The sequence below is a fragment of the Stegodyphus dumicola genome, chromosome 3 (genome assembly GCF_044657685.1).
Source record: "Stegodyphus dumicola isolate Sdum_Otavi_A_Nest chromosome 3, ASM4465768v1".
In the NCBI taxonomy this organism is placed as follows: domain Eukaryota; kingdom Metazoa; phylum Arthropoda; class Arachnida; order Araneae; family Eresidae; genus Stegodyphus; species Stegodyphus dumicola.
In genome coordinates this window covers 252,833,706-252,849,542 of record NC_140770.1, presented here as the reverse complement: position 1 = coordinate 252,849,542, position 15,837 = coordinate 252,833,706, and the positions used below count along the sequence as shown (strand labels likewise).

The following is a 15,837-nucleotide window of genomic DNA, read 5'->3' as shown; positions in this document are numbered from 1 at the left end:
CAAACACGGACTCGCAGGATTTTGTTACATACGCTACGTTACTCGTAAGGTAATTACGGTAACGTAGCGTATGTAACAATCTATTCATGATGCTTTGACGTGAATATGAGCCAATGCCCTTTTTGCAACGTGAATATTTGCCAGTTTCCACTTTTTTAAGTCCTTCGTGGGACCGTCCCTTCATAGGAGGCAAAGGTGGCCCACGCATTACGTGCCTCCAGAATCAAATGACCACCACTTCTGGCCTTAGTTGCGGCCAAGCCAAAGTCGGCTGAGGACCCGTCATTGGAAAAAAAAAAAAGTCTTTCGGGGAAAATTTTAGTCTTCTACGAAGACATCTCGCCCTTTACACAGATAACCGTAATGAGCTTGTAATCCAATATATCTCATTTAGTCATATAAGGTATTTTTCCCCTCCTTTCCGCATGCCTTCGTGGTGTAATTGGAAGCATACTCGACGAGTTTTCAAGAGGCCCAGGGTTCGAGTCCCGACGAGGGCACTGCAAAATTTCACGTCTCCTGCTTCAAAATACCCTAAAAGACTCTACAGTCTTTCTGCTCCGAAGATCCATTACCTCAGTAATATATCAAAATGAAAAATGCCAATCCCCAAAAATGTGTCTCCTGTAAGGGATCCCCCCCATCTAACTTCTTCATAGTATATATCACAGCATAGCTGAAAATTTCAGAGTTTGAAAATTACAGATACCAGCTGTTTATCGTTCTCCTGGCATTTTATGACATTTATTATCGGTTATTCAGCCTACGGACTTTTTATTCGATTCTTACCAACAAAAATCTCATTAAGGGGAGAACCACATTTATTTATTTTTTCAGTTAATTACATAACGATTATCCAAGCTCTAATACCCTTGGATTATTAAAAGAAATGTAAATTTTCTTTCATTGACTTAACAATTTCTTATCGATTTAAAATTAAACGGATTTTATTTAACTGTATTTTAAAAATATAAATATACTAGTAGTAACATATGCTACAAAATTGCTTTCGAAAGGGACAAGAGTGAAGGAGGCAGCAAAATATTCTAATATATAAAAGTGGTTTCTTCTTTAAAAAAGTTTGAGAAACGCTGCTCAATATGATTAATAAAACTTTGCTTCATATTGAGAAACACCCAGTCTTGTATTATTTCATTCATTTTAGATAATATTGCTACTTTCCATTGGTTATTTTGGATCATTCATTTTGTATTCTCTCATTTTGAATTCTGTCATGCTTATATTTTATTGTTTCAAAACCTGATAAATTCTTTTAAAATATTTCAGCAATTTTTGTTATAGATTTCATATTTACTGGTCGCATATTAAAAGTAAATTGATGAATATATAATCACATATGCATTTTCTAAACAAGCTGTGATATTAAAATATTAAAACAACATAAATTCTAAGAAAATTTTATTGAAAAATTCAAGCATACGGTTTTTAGATAATTCTTATTGCGTTGATTCAGAATACTGTTATAAACAATCATATGTTAAATGGCACTCAAAAGGATTCTGGGAGAGGGCATTGTAATCTAAAAATTTCAGATTACAGTCTAACACATCGAAATTTCACCATTAAAATTTCAAGAATTTAAAAAAAAAAAAAAAACTAATTTTCAAATAAAAAAAATTCAGTGAGGGAAAATATTAAATCAAAAACAAAATTTTAAATTACAAATTTTTAAATTATAAAATTAAAAATGTTCACAATCCTGGTTTGGTATGCAGATTTCAATTATGATAGGACCGATCGGTTAAAGATTTAGTCCCTCAGAAATTAAAGATGTACAACATAAAATCTTATGTTTAAAATGCAATTTCAAATTGATAGAAAAAAGTTGCTGCATCCTGAAAAGTTGCTGTGTGTAAAGTTGCTTATTCCTTGTTAAATTAACGTCACAAGGAAACTTATAAGCTTTTTTAATAAAGAACAATCTTAATTATTCAAGATGCAGCTGTGCATTAATGTCGTTAGATGGTCTGCGCATGAAGCTTGCGGCAGTTATTTCTCTTGAGAGCAATATTTTCTATTTTGCCAGGGTCCAAAAAATGCCTCGTAAATGCTGTTTTCAAGGAGTTTAACAAAATTCTTTCGTGGAGTTTAAAAAGGTTTAATTCTTTCAATGGGTTTCATTTCCTATTAATAAAATATTCATCCTATTTTAAAAACAATTCACTATTATTTTACTTTTGAGTGTGAAATTGGCGGATATATTTGATAACAAATTTACGAATTTAAATTATTTTTCTAAACCTATTAGGAATTTGTTTCGAATTAATTGAAACATAATAAATAGTTTATTAACCGACATTTTTATTCTGCAAGAGCCACTTAAAAAAATTAGAGTTTTTTCCCAAGAAAGGAGGGAAAGAGGAGAGTCTTTGTTCTTATTTATTCAGAGGGTTTAAAATTTCTAAAAACTAAGCTTCAGAGCCATTAATATTTTGCGGACGGGCTGGCTGCATGGGCGTTTTCATGGTTTTCCTCATGCATACCGTGTATACGAGCCAGCTCCCTTAGAAAGTCCTCCATGAAGGCATCCCCCCTTAGGCAGATAGCACTCAAGTGTTTTGCCGTAATCAAATAAACCAAAACAAACCAATCACAGCCATTAATAGAAAGCAGTCAAGAACATTGATTAAAAATAATAATGAAATATATACTATTTACATATGTGTGTGTTTGTATATATATAAAATAAAGAAATTTTTAAAATAAATATTTTAATTAAGTTGTAATTTACTGACTACAAGTAAATTTTAAAATAATGTGACTGAATTTATTGTAGAAATACATAAAGAATATATTTGCATAAATTTAATTTGTAACTTAACAATTAACATGCAGCAAGAAAGCACAGTACACTTATTTTTAAAAAAGAATAGATAGAAGTAAAAATTATTAATTATTTAGAGAATAATTACATTTTTGTAAACTTTTTCAAATACTTTAATATGCTGTGGATGTAAAATAAAAATTCAAAGTAACAAAAATGCAACATGGGAGATTTATCGCGCATAACTGCTTGCGCAGTATTATCATTGGAATACTTTCTTCCTGTTTAACACGGGACAATCTTGATCCTGAAAATTTTCTATTATTCAATGGAAGATTTATTTCTTTTTAAATCTACTGTGAAAAGAGGCTAAGCGTCATATCCTCTCGGTTGATACTAATCAGAACAACCCATGGCGTGATAAGATGATGATAGACGTCCGCTATTTTTCTCCTTTTTTGTTTATTTGTTTATTTCTTCATTGAAAATTGGGAATTACTGAGAACTGATACTCGAGAGGCGCTACAGGGTTGTTTCAGCAGTTGCGAGTTCATTTTCCCTTATTTTTACCCGCGAGCTATATTTCTGCCTGTTTGTTCACCGCGTCAAATGCCGAGCGTTGTTTCGGAAAAAATTAAACGAAGGAAGAGCTACAGGAAGTTAGGTTGTTTGGTCGCTGTTACGTCACTGGAAACTTGGATTGAATCTTAGGAAGATCGTTCAGTAAGGGCGGAATCAAAACAGCATGGCGGGTGTGTGGCAGCATTTGACGTGCTGCCTTCGTTTGAAATATACTCCTGAGGAAGCGCAACAGCATCGAAAAAGTAAGAAAATTGACAAAATGTTGAGGAAGGATAAAAATATAATGAGGCGACAAGTGAAATTGTTATTGCTGGGCGCTGGTGAAAGTGGCAAAAGTACCTTCCTAAAGCAAATGAAAATTATTCATGGTGATAACTTTGATACAGATTCCGTAGCACAGTATAAAGCAACTATATATCAAAATACGATAAAAGGAATGAAAGTTTTGGTAGATGCTAGAGCGAAACTTGGAATACCATGGGAAAATCCTGAAAGTTCTAAATATGCTAATCATGTGTTAATGTACGAGAACTACATGACTTTGGATTTGAAGACTTTTCAAGATTTCGCCTATTCTGTGCAAGAACTTTGGAAAGACCAGTCAGTTAGGACTGCCTATCATAGGAGAAGGGAATTTCAACTAGTGAGATATATTGTACTATTTACTGTTTTAATTTCTTTATTTTTAGTGTTTATTTGATAATGATATTTTATGTAAATAATCTTACATTTACAATAATTATAAATTTTCATAGTTGTTTGAAATGAAAATTTTAATTCATGACAAGCGAGTTTAATTAGAAAAATATATGACCTGACTGCACATAAATTTGAATAGATTAGATAAAGTTTCGTGCTTAATTAAAATATATGAATAAAATTGATTTTATCAAATGAGCTGGATATTTATGCACTTAATATTATTGGACATATTTTTCAGTTAAAATTTTTGTTTCAGATTTTGAAAATTAGGGCGTTTTGTAAAAATACGAGTTTATGTAACTCACTTTTCATATGCTGTATTTTCTCTCTATATATATTTTAAATTGGCTCTAGTGTAGAATTGAGTGCCCCTTCGATTAGCGACAATTTTTTGTAAAATTTTGTCGATGAAATCTTTTTTCTGGTTACCATAATAGTGTAACTTTGCTTTAGCCTCCTGAATTTTTTTAAATAAAAATAGATTGATGTGTACATGGACAAATTTAAACAGTGCGCAATGCCTAGTTTGTGCAATTCTGGGATTTTTTTTTAAGCGAAAACAGATCGATGTGTACATGGACACAGAGTTTATGCAATTCTTTGACTTTTTATTTTGGTTTTGTGTAGAGGCCAGCTTGAAATCATGTCTTCCTGGCGCCGATCTTGGCGTCAAAAAAGAATCGCCAAAAAACAAGGGGCACCCAATTGTAAACTTTTACCTATAAATTGTTTGAAATAATGCTTTTAAGAAATTTAATCTCTGGACATTTAAGCTCACATGTGTATTTAAATATGGCACACAGATAAGTGGATCAAGTATTTTTAAAGGTATTCCTGTTAGTACAGATCAATGTACTTTCAGGTTTATTCGTAATTCTGTAAATAAAATAGTTTGTGGGAAAATGTTAAAGAGTGCAGCTAAGTCCCCTTTTCAATGTTTGATGTATCCCATACATCTCAAATATATTCTGTATTAAAAGGTTGCATTATCTGACTTGCTAAATTAAAAACTTTTCTTTTTTGCTGATTTTATTAAAGTTAGCTGCTTAAACAGCCTGCTTTCCTTTCAAATATGAAAGACATTAATAAATTCTGTTATGCATAAAAAAAATCAATGCAAAATATAAATGGAATGTTCGTAACTGTCAAAGAAATGCAAACTGTAGTTAATATTTCTGCAGACTTCTGTTATGATTAAAAATTATACATATGTAAAGAAATGCTGGTGAATTTTTTAAAGTAAAATTCTTTTTTGGTTATAAATCTCATTAAAAAAAGTGCATTTCAAGTCTATTAAATAACAATGAAATATTTTATCATTTATTTAAACCTACTAATGTTTCTCTCTTCAAATGTCCATAATATGCATGATAATTCTGTATAAGCAGATAACCTTAACTTGTTCTATAATTGCAGCGTAGCTAGGATGGGGCAAGGGGTGCGCCTGACCCCGGGTGCCAAATTGACGTTACGAAATTTTAGAGTGAAATATTTTCCATTCTTGGCACAGAGAAAGGGGCGCAAAATTTTCAGTTGTCCCCGGGTGCTGAAAACCCTGGCTGCGCCTCTGAATTGCAGTAATTTAATACATGCAAATTTATAGTATAATAATATACCATGTTTTATTACATTAGAAATTCAGATGCTTATATTTGTTTAATTAGATCTTAATATATCTGCTTAGAAGTTAAAAAAAAAGTGTAGTGAGAGTACTTACAGAGAATTCGCTGTACTTTTTTTTTTTTTTTTATGTGTGTGTGGCTATTTGTGTTTTCAAATTATTTTGGTCTTCTGTAGATGTGATTCTCTTAGAAAGATCTTTAATACTGTTGTTCATGTTTTCAGAAATACTGCTTTCTAAACCGTACATAAAAAAGAAAAGAATATTTTTCTTAATAACAATAATGATTGTTGCCATTCAACAACAAGAAAAGTAATAAAAACATGAGTTGAAAATCATAAGTGAAGAAGTAGTTAAGTTTTAAATAATGACATTAATTATTGTACAATCTTTAACATACCCTTTATTTTGCCATTATAAATAATTCAATCATCTCTGTTTGTTGTTTTTCAGTTTTGGCTTTGATTTCTTCATTTTAATTATAGATATATCAAATACAGATCTTAGGCCATCTTAGTAGCTGCCTTATTTGCCAATGTATAAGACACTCTTATGTTATATACATTTTTTAAAGATAAAATTCTGTTATTCATCCTTATAATTCCGCCAAGTTATCATTTTCTCAGTTGGGGATGACCTTGGTTTTTAATCAGGTTTGAAGCAATCTCCCTCCTTTTTCTAAATTACAGAAATGACTGAAATTCTTCGTGAAACTGTTCTGTTGTCTAAGTGTTTAAGTCTTTTAGGGAATCCTTGGTTAGAGAAACGTTCTTTGTCAAAGATAAGTCTATTTGCTTGATTATGGCAAAGCTTATGAAGATCTTGCCTTAGATAGGTGTATTTGTTGAGGACTTTTCTGAAGGAAACTTGTGTTTATTCGTAATATACTTGCAGATTTTGTACAACTAGCCCATTTTTCTAGGAACCAAACTCTGCTGTTCCATTATTCAGTGGCCTTGTTTACTGAGCTACAGACAGGCATCTGAAGGATATGGAGGATGTATTACAGATGAAAATATAGAGCTCAATATGACCAAACATTATAGTTATTCTTTTACAGTTATAAATTGCTTTAATGGTGATTAGGAGGGTATATGGTAATATGAGGGTAATTATGCATCATTTTTAAATGATTTTTTTAAATTTAATATTACTTATCTTCCTGTTTTCTTTTTTATCCTATAGGGTGATAATGTTCTGTATTTCTTTGAAAATTTGACCAGATTAGCTAGTCCGGTAAGTAAAATTCATTGCAATTTCTTTATTCAATTATCTATTGCATTTGTAAAAATCTGAGTAATTGAGGAAATATTTGGATGTATAGATAATCAGCATGTTTATTAGCAATTTCGCTTTTTAATCAGTAGTATAAATTTATCACAGTTTGAAGTAATTTAGATTAATTGTTTTCAACATGAATTAGTTATCTTAAAATTCTGTTTTTATTTCATTTATAGAATTGATAAGGGGAAATACATCAATATATATTTGGCAGAATATAAGGAGCTTTCTGTTAATCTACATCTCTATAAAGTCATGGAAAAATATCCACCATGTTACCAAAAAGTACTTATGTGACAACCTAGGTACCTTATTTGCTGACATACGAGATTTATTAGCATATAAGATATACTGAAATTTATTAGCATTATTATTAGTTAGAATTCGCAAAAAAATTTTGGTCAGGCAGAAAAGGAATAAAGTACTTGTTGTAATGATAACACTTTATACAAAGAAAACAGAACTTTTACATTAAAAAATTAGCATTTATTCATCAGATTACGCCCAGAAATTCATCATCACTGGTGCCAAAGTCGTATATTCAATTATTTTCTCATTCGTTGTCACTGTTGCTGTTTGTCACTTTCATTATATAATGTCATCTTCACTTCCATCTAGCACCTTGCTAATTCCATACACTAAAAATGACAATTTCTTCAGAAGTCCACCTGGATACTTTCTGTAACCACATGTTTATACCCTCTCCATAAATCCATCCTTTGGGATAAATATAAATTCTATGCAGAATTGTACATTTAGGCAGCATTTTTCATTTAAAGACTAAAAAGGAAGGAGTTCTAAAATATTGGCACAACATGCAAGAATAACGGTATAGCACATCATCTCGTTACCAGAAATCTTTTATTACTGTCTTAGCACCTTTAACATCCACTGTTCTGTTTGATGGTACACTGCACAAAAAAAAGAGGGGTCAGTTCTATATCTCCTGTTCTACTGGGCTGAATGACGAAATTCAACTTGCATTTTTCATGTCTTGAAAGCGCGACTTAGGATACGCATTAGATTTATATATACCATTGACATAAAATCGGAATTTTTCTGAAATAACATACCAAGTTTTGTAAAAATCATGCGAGTAGTTTCTAAAAAAATAGCTCTCAAAATTTTAGGTCCTCAATGTTAATTGAGTTTGGTATATATTTATTAATCTCTTTTTTTATTAAACTTATTTGTTTCTTCCTTTCACATTTAGAAATTTAGGTTCAAATAAATTCACCCATTTTCTACGATTTGTTTTTAAAATTTGTATTTTTAAATAATTTTTATAAAATTATTATCTTAAAGTAGACTGATTTCTAAGCATACCTGCAAAAAATTGGATTTTATTCAAAATTTCTGAAGATATACGTGAATTTATATATTGGCGCGTTTTAAAATTTGGCATATTTGTTGAAAACGATGAAACATCAAATGTGGTTTAGACACTTTGCTAAAATTATTTGGAAGTAGAAACACTTCGACCTTTTTTCCATCATGAACAATGTAAAAAGGTACGAACGAGGTGCCCTTTTTTCCTGCTCCAGGGGAAAAAAATTGGTTGCCACTTATTATTAAGAGATTTTCCAAGTGAATTATTCTTGGTCCAAACTGAAAAAATTGTCAAGATAAATTTTTGAATTTGTCCATAATTTTCGCAGCAAATTTTACAAAATTTAATATCTAGGCATAATTTGAGTCATAGAATCGAAATATGGAAAAAATTGGTATGTTATTTCAGAAAAAAATCTGATTTTGTGTCAAAATACCTGTGTTAGAACAATGCTATATATAAATCTAATATATATGCTAAGTCGTCCTTTCGAGACATGAAAAACGCAATTTGCATTTTGTCAATCGGCCCAGCAGAACGGGAAATGTAGAACTGTCCCCCCCTTTTTTTTCCTCCCGCAGTGTGCATCAGATATTAGACTATTTGTCCATGTTTCCTATTTTTCCCATCTTAACACTTTCTGCCCCTCAAGTTTATAATGTATTTGTGGAATTTTGTGATCTTACTTTCATATTCAAATGGCTATTTTTGTGTTACTGTAGTACTGGTACACATGTAGAGACCATTTCTCTTCAGGAATTTCTCACACCACGACATCAATAGGCATATCTATCACTAAGTTTCTTGCTTCATTTAAAATCATTTTTGTTGAAACAGTAATCACAATTTTTCCTGTGATTTATTATCCTGTTCTTAACATGTTTCTCAAGTTTTAACGCAATTTACAAGCACATGAGTGTAAAGTTTTTTCTTTCTTATCTGCATTTTCTAACTCCATCTTGTGCTTCTTCCATTCTTGTATTACCTTTTCAATCAGAGGTGGACCAAAACCCCATTCAGCTGCTTTATTTCCATGCCGAGAAGCATAATTCACAATTTCAAATTTAAATGGAATACTGCATGGCAGGTAACAAAAAATGGGGACACCAGTACTTTGTCATCATATTAGATAGACAGATGTAGTCCCACATTTTCCACCATGTCGGAATATTCTTCACGGTTTAGCAAGGAATGCAAAGGAGTAATAATGAGAGTAATGTTAGAAAAAATGCGGACATTGCTGTGAGAGTGTACTATACAACTGTGCTAGAAGAGAAATTAAGCAACATCATGTAGATCCAGCCCATGGATCTGTGTGATGTCGCTTAATTTCTCCTTTTACACAGTTGTACAGTACATCCCCATAGCAATACGCAGTTCTTTTTTAGAGAGTCTTCTGTCAGTGTTCTACTTTTAACTTTTTATGCAACACTTAGTTTTTCTGTGTAAAAGCAGATATGAACGATAAAAGAAATGTATTACACACTGAATGACGCTGTTATGCTACTTAAGTTTCACTTATTGTAGAATCTTAGTTTTATCACAAGAGATATTGTGATTCCAATGAACCATCACCGAGATGCTTTCGTTAAACTGGCAAACCAGAAGAGCCCTTTGATCTTTGGATTATGGTAACTTATCGATTTGTTGGCGAAAATTTGGCGACCAACTCTGCTACAGCAACCCCCTATTTTTTTTTTCGCCGCCATTTTGTCTTCACAAAGTAAAGACATGTTTCTTTTCTTTTTATTTACTCAACACTTTTTCCAACAATCTGCTAGCCGAATTACACTTATGCTAGAAATTTTATGGAACAAAACTGCTTAATCATGACAAATATTAACTGCAAAATTGGGGAAAAGTGCACAATCGCAAACTCCTTGTGCGTTTTTCAGAATAGCACATACACATAAACCATTTACACGTCGACTTATTTTTACTTAAAAAAACATCCCAGAATTGCACAAAAATGGCATTGCACACACTCTTAACTTTATCCATCTACACTGCTTTTTTCTCATAAATTAAAAAAATTTGCACGAAAATGCAAAAAAATTCTGTGAATCTTTAAACTCAGTAAAAAGCACATATATGAAATTACCTGATTGCGAAAAAGTATATACCCTTTCCAAGGATGAACATTTTCACGTATAAAATAAGTAAAATATCCAAAAACTTTTACCTCTAAATTATCTATTATATTATAAACGTCACCAACGAATTTATACCGCAAACATTATAAATGGTTACAAATACTTAGTGTCAAATATTTAAATTATTTCCATACACGTTTACTTCAACTGAAACGTATACCAAATTTCTACAAACATAAAATTCACAAAATAACTATCATTTAATTAAAATATCACTAAACCATGTACACATCGACTTATTTTTACTTAAAAATACATCCCAGAATTGCACAAAAATGGCATTTTGCACACTCTTCACTATATCCATGTACACTGCTTTTTTCTCATAAATTAGGAAATTTTCACGAAAATCCATGAAAATTTTGTGAATCTTTAAATTCTGTAAAAAGGACATATATGAAATTACCTGATCGCAAAAAAGTATATATCCTTTCCAAGGATGGACATTTGCACGTATTAAATAAATAAAATATCCAAAAACTTTTACCTCTAAATTATCTATTATAAACGTCACCAACAAATTTATAACAAAACATTAAAAATGATTACAAATACTTAGTGTCAAATACTTATTCTTTCCATGCACATTTACTTCTATTCAAACGTATTCCAAAATACTACAAACATATAACTCTCAAAATCACGATCATTAAATTAAAATATAATTAAATTAAAAAACACTACTTAAAATATAAATAAGCACATACATTAAATTAGTAAAAATTAGCTTACAATCCTAATTACTTTAAACTAAATCATTGCTAATAACAATTTTCCAATAATACCATATTAATTTATTTACTCCTTACATTTAGAACAATGCATAAAAATAATATCCTCAAATAATTAAAAATACTAACTTACCTAATCTTCTACAGAATCTTGAGTGCATGGCGGATCACAAAATGTCCATTTTCACCAGGTTTCTTGCACCGCCATTCAAACTATCTATAATATTCTTCCTTTCACACAATCTCATTTCATTCCCACATATTGGACATTCATACTTATCCGCAATTAAGGAATTCTTTTCAATTACACATAAACGTAATAAAAATTTCGGATTTACTTTATATACGGCCATGGAATCCAAATATTAAACAACACTATTTCACAGAACATAGAATGAAACTACTGCTATAAAGTACAGCAGATATTTTTACAAATATACCCCCTTTTCCGATTAAAGAACAGTGATTCGTCCGTTAATGTCACATGACATATCTCATGATCTCTCATTTCCCTCACACAAAATAATGCCTAATCGGAACTGAGTACTTCTCACATTATTCCCAAAGTCCTAGGTAGTAACCTTTATCGCTTCCAAAATGTCACCAAACTACCTGTTACCATATTCCAAAGATCAGCCGAGCCCTTTTATTTTAAAGTGTCAAGTATAAGTTAAACAAACAAATGTGAGTTGTGTAGACATGGCAGCTGCCATGATTTGTTGCTTACATTTTAAAAGGTTATAATAAAGAAAGAATATTATCATTTTTAATTGTAAGTGGGGCTAAAGTGAGTGGCAGTGCAGAAAGGTAAAAAAAAAAAAAAAAAGTTAGATGACTTTGAAAGAAAATAGCTTCCTAACCACTCATGTATTTGGTTGCTGTGGTTTGTAATATGTCTTGATTGGTATGGTACGATTTCAAATGAGAAATTGTGCTATTTATTTGTATTAATTTACACTAAATGTGCACATTACTAAACCAGAATTTTTTACAATTTTATCCATGTTTATAAAAATGATGCACTGAAGCAATCCTGCATTGCTCCTGAATAAGTGCTATGAAAGTTATTTTTTAAGCTTCTTTCAGCATCGTGGCCCATAGTCTAACATGTGGGTTGAAAACAAACTACATTATGCTACATAGTATTCATACATATGCACTACATTGTATACATGTGATGAAAATTTAGTTCGTTGCAGATAATTTGATATTAGATGAGTGCTTGACTATTGAAGGCATTAATTATTCTGCAGTCACAAGTGGATTGAAATTAGATCAAGTTAGATCACTAAAATATTGATTACACGGGAGAAGATGATGGGAGCTTTAGAAGAATTACAAAATGACTTGATAGTCCAAACATATCTTTATTATTTATTGATTACTCTGTGGCACAGTATATCACAATGGGGACAATCTGCACTCCCTGATTTTGATTGATGCATCAAAATTTTAACAAAGAATAGAAGCAGCCAAGCAAGAGACATCCTTTAACTAGCTTAGCTAACAAGCATAGGCAATAAAAGAGGAGGCACAGTTAGTTGCAGTACTATTTATGAGCTTGGATATTTGTTTAGTTCTAGATAGCGATTGGATAAAAGTTTTTCAGCACTGCCGATGCAGCAAGGAAATCATAGATGCCCTGAAGGGGTTGTGCTTTAATTGAAAATTAGTAATTTAAAAATGTCTGTTGTCAATTTGTTCAATTAAGTTTTACTATGAAACTATTGCAAAGTAAGTTTTTTTCGTATTTCGATATTTTACGTATGCAATTTATTTGGAATTTTTAGGAAGTACTGTCAATGAAATATTAAAAATCTATTGCTTTTTACTGGCTCAAAACAGTGTTATCAACATTTGTAATAAAGGCAACCATTCTCTATACCTGGTGAAGAAAAAATATTTAATAGTAATTTCCTTATGAATCAACTTGCATCTTAGAAGAGGATAAAGTTATATCCTCGACTTATAAAACACAAGCAGATTTTAAGCTACATTTTGGAGTAAGAAAGTGTGTCTTATTGGCTGGGAAATATGATATGTGCATAGCATCCCCCCCCGAGACTGCTTATCACTTCTCTTGATATATTCATCAGTGTGTGTGTAGATTATGAGCCTTCCTATGAGAATTTCAGTGTTTTAGCATAATGCATACTGCACTTTTTGCCACCTTTGGCAAAATCTTAGACTTGGCCTTTCTGAATGCTTCGAGAATAATGTAGCTTGTTTAAATGCATTGTGTGTCTCATTTCCCCTTCATTTTAGGATTTTGTGACCAAGGTTATGTCTGATGCTGAGTTAGTGCAATTCTTTAATTTTTTTAGCAAAAACAGATTGCTATGCACATGGGAAGAACAACGTATGTATGTCTTGTATGGAAAAAGAATTTAAAAAGAAATAGGCCAGTCTATGTGCATTGTTGAAATAGTACTAAAGGAATTTTAAGAATTCATTTTTTAAATGTATTAAATATAATTATGAAACCATTTCATCTATCCTTCCCTGAATGCATAAAAAATTTTGTTCCTTAATTATTAAGGATTGCAACCTTCTACTCATTAGATAAAACTATCAAGGAAATGTCTTGCTGATGCTTAAGAAATGTAATAGACAAAGCTGCTTTGGTATCTTAAGTATCTAGGCAAATTATTCTGGAAGGTGTAATCTAGATGTAAAATTCATTATTCGGTTGAGATTTATTATATTAAATTTCTTGCATAAACTTGATTACAAATATGCACTTAATTTAAAAATGAACTATGTTATTAAAATGATTTCTGTATTGATTGTAATATTTAAGGAGACAGTTATATGATTCAGAGATTCTGAATCTATGACTCATAACCTTAAAAGATGCAAGATGTGTGTAGTGTTAATTTGAGAAAGGTATGGGTATATCAATTAAAAATTAGAAGCCTAGTATATTAGTGTAAATTATTGTTTACAATAAATATGAAAAATCATTTTAAAAGATTAAAGGTAATTATCCTTAATTTGAAATTTCCTAAATTGTCATAACTTACTGGAAGCTGATCACCTAGAGCTGGCATTATGTCTCAAGATGATTAAAACGCAATGATATTTTTAGAGCAAATTCTGGCTAATCTAAAAAAAACATTAGTTTGGATAACAACAGTTATGCAAACTTTTAAAAAACTGAAACAGATTCCTTTGTCCCAGGGTACTGCAAAAAGTAATTATTTTATGAATATGGGCATTTTTTTCTAAAGAGTACTTTTCTTGTGAGTTGATTTCGAGTACATATTTTTCCTCTTTGGCTTTTTGCTAAAATTGTTTTTGCATATCGTAATTTCATTAATAAAAAATCACAATTTCTAACAGTTGAAAATAAGTCTGGATACTGTTCTGTTATCAGGACCAGATAATGAAATGTATGTATGCATTCATGTGTATATGCATATAAACATGTATGAAAATACACACATGCATACATTATATTTTTTAATCCGGTCCGCAGAACAGTACCTAAGTCTGTTAGTATGTTAATTTGAAAATTTCATATTTTCCATGTCTAAAGATTACAGAATTATATAAATATGTGCAGATTTATTTAGTTGTATTTTATGGATACTGATCTGTTATCGGGGATCAGATTCAGAAATCTATGTATTGATATATGCATTGCATATATGCAAGTACGAATATACATATATGTGTGTGTATACTATGCACATACATACACAGGTGCATACATTCCAAGAAAGCTTTAAAATTCTGCATTAAGGAATATAAATTTTATCCCAGGGAAAGAAGTTACAACTTTGATCATTGAATCTTTATTTGTAATTTCATCTTGTAATTGTAATTTTATTTTTCTATATTCTCTTATTTAGCTAATATTATTTAAAGTAGGTATATATTATAAATATATTTTCTTAAATCTTAGGTTTAGCAAAACCTATCAAATTCGGTAAAAATTTTTAATTTAATTTTCACAACATGAAAGTATCTGTATACTGTATTTTATTATTACGTGTTCTTCATCTTTGTAATTTTCACTTTGTTTTTCTCAATAGTAATACTTATGGAGTAGGTCCTTGATTATCTAAAGTAAATAAGTAGAAAATAAAAACTTTGAGACAGTTCTGTTTTATCTGTCTAAAGCTAGAGCTAAGCTTTTGGGTTTTAACATTAAAGTAGAAACTTAAAAATTGTTTTTAAAAAAAACTTAAAAAATATATGTGCTTTTGTGCTATGTACATGATGTGCACAAAAAAAGCACATGGAAAACATCTGAGTTTAATAGGCTTGACCATGTGCTAGGGCTTATTTACATGCACCTTTTTTTATGCTGTGGATAGAATTAATGAAAACTTTGCATAATTTGTGCCTCATTTGTAGATTTTGAACATAGTTTACAAAATTTTTTTTATTTGTTTTTCGAAACTTGCACTCTTAATACCTGATCACAAAAAGGACGTTTTTATCTATTCTATACACAATAGATATGTTGGAATTTTTTAGAAAAGAGTATACAGCAAACCATTGTCAGATAAATATGATATGGGTTGATTAAGGATTTTGGACATCAAGAATTTAGACAGCTCAATCAAAGACTATTACTACAATCTTAGTATTTTTAACACGTTTGCTGCCAAGCAATCTACGAAGCCTACTTCGACCTATGACAT

At 30.7% G+C, this 15,837-nt stretch overlaps 1 protein-coding gene across 2 annotated transcripts in view; it reads left to right on the top strand.

Moving 5' to 3' along the window:
- The first annotated feature begins 2,974 nt into the window (after nt 1-2,974).
- LOC118181202 (guanine nucleotide-binding protein subunit alpha homolog) overlaps nt 2,975-15,837 on the top strand; it is a 29,624-nt gene continuing 16,761 nt past the window's right edge. Inside the window, exons 1-2 of one of the 2 annotated variants that reach the window (XM_035350278.2) lie at nt 2,975-4,022; nt 6,876-6,926. In XM_035350278.2, coding sequence (XP_035206169.1) covers nt 3,531-4,022; nt 6,876-6,926 — 543 coding nt within the window. In that variant the 5' untranslated portion in view covers nt 2,975-3,530. The remainder of the gene's footprint in view (nt 4,023-6,875; nt 6,927-15,837) is intronic. The other variant, XM_035350279.2, reaches the window with a different exon arrangement.